Source organism: Ceratosolen solmsi, unplaced genomic scaffold (assembly GCF_000503995.2).
Source record: "Ceratosolen solmsi marchali unplaced genomic scaffold, CerSol_1.0 scaffold43, whole genome shotgun sequence".
Taxonomy (NCBI): domain Eukaryota; kingdom Metazoa; phylum Arthropoda; class Insecta; order Hymenoptera; family Agaonidae; genus Ceratosolen; species Ceratosolen solmsi.
The window spans coordinates 3,212,066-3,218,470 of record NW_011948431.1 but is presented as its reverse complement, the minus strand read 5'-3'; the positions used below and the strand labels follow the sequence as shown (position 1 = coordinate 3,218,470).

The 6,405-nt window shown below is 29.4% G+C and overlaps 1 protein-coding gene across 1 annotated transcript; it reads left to right on the top strand.

The window, feature by feature from the left end:
• Positions 1–292: 292 nt before the first annotated feature.
• Positions 293–4,852, top strand: PpV (Protein phosphatase V). Its single transcript, XM_011502050.1, has 7 exons — positions 293–759; positions 864–959; positions 1,735–1,942; positions 2,138–2,217; positions 2,283–2,388; positions 2,972–3,133; positions 3,543–4,852. The coding sequence occupies exons 1-7, from the start codon at positions 691–693 to the stop codon at positions 3,731–3,733; spliced, it is 912 nt and encodes a 303-aa protein (XP_011500352.1). The 5' UTR covers positions 293–690; the 3' UTR covers positions 3,734–4,852.
• Positions 4,853–6,405: the final 1,553 nt, after the last annotated feature.

Sequence of the window (6,405 nt, the reverse complement as noted above, 5' to 3'; positions counted from 1 at the left end):
CGCGCGCATATTGTTCCGCGCACGCACCACTCTCATTCAACTTCTGTCTATATGTGCAAACACACACAGCCATAAAACGCGCGTGCGCGCGCGCGCATATGCACATACACAGAGAGTATATATATATATATATATATATATATATATATATATATAAATAAACAAATTTATATAGAGGTGTGTATGGTACGTTGGTTATCCGTACCTATAAATACATATATATATACATATATATAGGAGCGTGCGTGCGTTTCTATGTTGCGCGCGCGCGCGCGCGTATATATCAGCCGACGACGATGACAATGGCAAGAACGGTGATCAGGACGTCGTAGTTCGTCGTGGTTGAGCGAAAGCGGAAAAAAGGGATCGAAAAGATAAATAATACGTATACGAATTCACTCTTCCTCTTGGCATCCGCGCTGCTACGTTCTTCCCCTTCTTCCACGGTTGCGAAGAAAAGGGGGATACTCTGTGCACATAATAATCAAACGTGGATGGCGATAAGGCGACGACGACGAGCACGACCGGCGGGCACTGGCAAATGCGCGACCTACTGTAGACGTCCTCGTCGTCGTAACTGCAGTTGAGGTCGCGAGTCGTACACTGAAGGATATAAGTGTACATACGAGGTGCGAGACGTGCGACGTCGTTGCTGAACGTGGAAGAACATCATCCTCATCACCATTTAAAATGTCAGACGTTGACCAGTGGATCGAAATCGCCAAGGAATGCAAGTACCTGCCGGAAAATGATCTAAAGGTCGGTAGATGGGTTTGCGGATTTTTGATTCATAGGTTAATTGCTTTCTTTTTGATGAGCTAACGATCTGATACATTGTTTTACTCTTTTTCCCATGCCGACAGAAACTCTGCGACCTGGTATGTGATATTTTGCTGGAGGAATCAAATATTCAACCTGTTTCGACTCCGGTGACCGTTTGCGGTGATATCCACGGCCAGGTGCCAATTTACAATATTCTAACCTCAAATATATCTAGCTTTTCTTGGAAATATTTTTTTTTTCGCGCCCGTACCACTATTATGCACTTTTAGTTTAGTCATTGCGAAACACACATGCACGTCTATGTTAAAGCTTTGTTAACGAGAATAGAACGTATATTTTAATCGCTTTGTTTTTGCCTCTTGGTCACTTTCTTCTGTTACATGGAATGAATACAACAACCGATATTTTTAATTTACCTAGCTGTTTGTATATAAAATCATAGTAACAAGCTCTAAAGTAAAATGATCCTGGAGTCTTATTTTTGCCAAGTAATGACTTGATTCTTTACATTTTATGTAACTACGTAGACACTGTGTCATTATCTCAACTTTATGAAGGTATATACGATCTTGTAACATTTAAGTTATTCAATATTCAATATGCTTTGCATTTAATTTATTCTCTTTATTTCTTCATAATTAATTTCTTTTAGGTTTAGTTCTCCAAGGCAATATTTATTATCTACTTTCATATGAATTTTTAATAATTTAAAAATAGACTTATTCAAAAAATATATTAATAGTAAAATATATTTGGTAATCTAAAATCTTTAATATTATTGTTTGTCACTCGATAGAATACTATTTCTTAAACATGCAATTCTTAATAATACAAATTCATTCATTTGTGATAAAAATTAATTGATTTAATCGCTTCTTTAAACTTGCTTCATATCTATTTTTAAGATGAATTTTAAAATAGTATTCATTTTTCATTATTATTATTTTATAGTTTTACGATTTAGAAGAGCTTTTTCGTAATGGAGGACCTGTGCCTGATACAAATTACATATTTATGGGAGATTTTGTGGATCGAGGTTATTATAGCTTAGAAACACTAACTCGTCTTTTAACTTTAAAAGCCAAATGGTCCGATAGGATAACACTACTTCGTGGAAATCATGAATCAAGACAAATCACACATGTATATGGTTTTTATGGTATGGATTATTATTATTATTATTATTATTATTATTATTATTATTATTATTATTATTATCATTATTATTATTATTATTTTAAATCTTATTTCTATTATGCATTATGGGTTATATATTCTCTAAAAAATATTTAATAGTATGTATTTGCATGATATTATTTAAAGTTATTAAAATCATTTTAAATGATTTTTTTAGACGAGTGCTTTAACAAATATGGCAATGCAAATCCATGGAGGAATTGCTGCAGGGTATTTGATTTGCTCACTATTGCTGCCGTATGTATTAAAATTATATTATAATTTATTTGAGCAGGATGGTATAGTAGTGATTTAATTTACAGTTAGTTGACGAAGAAATTCTTTGCGTACATGGCGGGTTATCACCAGCTATTAGAACTTTAGATCAAATTAGGACAATTGATAGGAAAAAAGAAATACCACATACGGGTAAGTTAGCATGCCCATAAGTTAATATTTACAGAACAGTTGATTGCATTATAGTTAAAAGAGCAATATTTGAAATGGCAAATTCTCAACATTAAACATGCATAAAATTTTCTATATTTCTCTTGAATGTTGCATAAATTTTTTTTTAATAAACCATCTTTTGTAAAGTGAATCAAATAAAATAAATAAAGCATTGATAATTAGGAACTTATTTACTCGTTCCGTTTACTAAAAAATTCCTTTCTCATTACATTATAGTAGTACTTGTAATATAATGTTAATAATTTAATTAAGTAGTTTAAAGAAAGAAATAGTATTTCTTGTTAAAATTAAAGCAGATAAATAGAATCTAATAGGGATAAATTTAATTGTTTAATATAATTCAAATAAATAAACAAATTTGTGTGTTCATGCATGCATGTGCGTTGTAAATTAATTAATAATATAGCTAATTATTTTATAATGAAATGAAACAAAGTGACGATATTTTGTAGAATATAGTCATAATTGAAAAATCGGTATCTTTAAGCAAAACTGGTTATAAGTGTGAAATAATACATTAAATATTTAATTCATTCAACAGGAGCATTCTGTGATTTAGTTTGGTCAGATCCAGATGATGTTCAAACCTGGACAATGAGCCCTAGAGGGGCTGGTTGGTTATTTGGGGCGAATATAACACATTTATTTATGGATATTAACGATCTTAAACTTATTTGTAGAGCTCATCAATTAGTAAATGAAGGTAATAATTTTATCATTAATTAAATATAATAGATTTTTAAAAAGTCAAATTACTGTATTTTTTAAAAGTTATGTAATGATTATTCATAATTTTATCAACTTAATATATAATAATAATATTAACTTAAATCATTCAATAGTGTTTAACGAATAACAAATAGTAACACTTATTCGTAACATTAATGATACTTAATATAATTTGATTATAAGTATTCAATGATATATCTTGCTATACGTAAATAAATAAATTTATGACAATGTATGTTTGTATTATTTTAATTAATTTTAAATTAATCTGCAGCTGTTATATTTAAAATTGGAAATGAATTTTATAAAAAATTTTCGTTCAAAGTGATAATATTTAATATTGCTTATTAAAAAAACACATTCATTTTAATTTTTTCCATTAGGTTATAGGTTTATGTTCGACGAAAAATTAGTAACGATATGGTCGGCTCCCAACTATTGTTATCGCTGTGGCAACGTCGCCAGTATATTTCAATTCACCACGGCTGACAAGCATTCCGCGGTGATATTTAACGCGGTGCCAAATTCCGAGAGAGTGATTCCTCCTACGTTTACCACTCCCTATTTCTTGTGATTTATCTCTCTACTCCAGACTGGCGGAGGAAGATGGCGAGTGTACAGATTATCGTCCACGAAACTTCAGGAGAAGTAAAATCGAGAGAATTAACCACACATCCTGTGATTTTAATTTTTCTCTGTCTGGTATTTGTTTTCTTTTCTGAATGCTAACGGGAGCATTAAAAAAGGCAGATAAAGCATTACCCTTTTGAGCACATCGACATTTTGTAAAATTTTTAAAAAGAGCTTTACAAGGTTTTTATAACAGAGAAAGGGTTTTAAAGGAATAGTGAGAACTGTGAGTTGAAACAACGTACAGCCTTCATACTTCTTCGATGCAAAGGATAAAATTGTGCTTTGCCGTTAGCTTTTATTGTTCTTTACTACGTAAGAATTGTGCGGAACACCCGCGCGCTTAGGAGAGATAGCAGTACATGTGCTTCACTTTCCTTGAGCTTTATGAGCTTTTATTGAGATTTAAGAAGAGAAAAAAAACTCGACAACGGATGATATTCTGATCGAGCAGGTTACAATAAAGAATTTTATTTAAACATTCCGAAAAAGAGGCTCTGGGTTAAGATGAATGCTTTTTTGCTATGTCAATCGTCAATGGTGTGGAATTCAGGTTTAGCACTTAATAAGCATACAAATAGTATCGATAAGGTCTTCCTGATAAACAGAATGTGAAAGTCCATTTTTTTTTTGTATCATGCGCAAAAATATAAGCCCTTGCGAACATAATTATGAAAAAAAGATGAGATGTGTCGAGTTATTGGTTTTCCAATGCATTTGATTTCCACTATAAAAGTATTATTGTTCATAAATGATATACGTTATAAAAGAAAACGTTTACTTAAACGTTTCTTTCTTCAGAATAAATCTATTTTGTTATTGGTCGTTTCGTCAAATACGTAACAAGGTTATTGCGTGCCGATATCATTTAATAGGTTTAGCATTAATAACATATATACAATTTGTTGTAAAAAATAGTAACAAGTATCTGGGAAAATGTATTGGTATTCCAATATTTCAACGGTAGTTTTAATATTTCACCTATGTTTTAATTGTAATACTTGTTTTATGCGAGCAAGTACATACTTTCGATAGAGAAAGTTGTTTGAGTAGTATTCTCAATCAAGAGAGTCTTGCTCTATGTGTTCGATAGCTCATAGCAGTAGCCAAAGTTCTCAGTAGGTAGTTGAATATGCGTATTTTATATAATTTTACCAGGTATTTTTACGCAAAAATATATAATCAATTGTTAAATAACACTGTGGTATATTTCCTTGTTTTGTTATTGAATTTTGATGAAACGAAAGGAATGAATTATTGATGGTCATTAGGAGTAATTATGTCAAAATATATTTACATTTGCTGACGAAGTTTTCCCATTTAAATCTTAATTGGATTTTGCAATAATATTTATAGAAAAAGTATTCCAAAATACGAGTTATAGTGATTTCAATAAAACTACTATTTGAAAAATTAAGGTTTAAATCGGAAAAATTTGTTTTGTCAACAAGAAAATGTCGTATGCAAGAACTTGCAAATATAAGACGGATGTAAGCTATCGAAATATGGTTTCTTCTTTACACTCTACATATTTATTGTTTTTATTGTTATATATATATATATATATATTTTTTTTTTTTTTGCATACCAATTAAGATAAAATCATAAAGTAAACGTTCTGACAGTACAAATTAAATATTTGAAAAAACTTAGTTAAATGAGTTAAATATTATTCAACATTATTGTATTAAAAGCAAACTTTAGTCTCTTCGTAATATTTGTAAAATTTATTTAGATTTTAATGTAGGTTATTCATAATATAATAATAACAATAATAATAATAATAATAATAATAATAATAATAATAATAATAATAATAGAAACGACAACAACAATTATTATTATTAGTATTATTATTATAGTTGTTATTGTTATTATTATTATTATTATTATTATTATTATTATTATTATTATTATTATTATTATTATTATTATTATTATTATTTAGTTAAATGATATATATATATTTTTACAATGTTATTTTAAAAGAGTACGTTGAATTAAATCAATCAGTATTGGCCATCTTAACTTTAACAGGAGTTTTTATTTCTATATTCTTAAAGTAACAGACGCTATTACAATAAATATATGATTTTTCATATTAACTTTTATAAATCACAATCACAATATTAAAAGTTTCCTAAGCATTTCATTTGTAAATGATCCATAAGACATATGAGAATTGAGATATTAACAAATCATTTTTCGGTAACTTATCCCCGTGATCCTTTAAATTAAAAATGCTCTGTTCCTATACGTACAATTAAAAAACAACAAACAAAAACAAAAACAAATAATAAAAAAAATGCATAGAAAAGACGAAAAATCAGCGGTATAACCAGTATAAAAAACATAAATGAAATAAAAATAATAAATACGAAATGGCCGAACTCTTGTCGTAGACGAAAACAATAAAAAATATATACTCTTTGTAGATAGCGTGTTCTTGTTGTTAGAAGAGCAAGCGTGTTTTTTGAAAACGAGAACCGTCACCTTTAGCAATGTGCCTCTAAATTAGTAAGCGTTCGTGTGTATGCATATATTAAATATAGTGAAGAGAAAATGTTTTAACGATAAGTAGCATGATAAAATGCACCTCTCGTGTATAATCGGAAG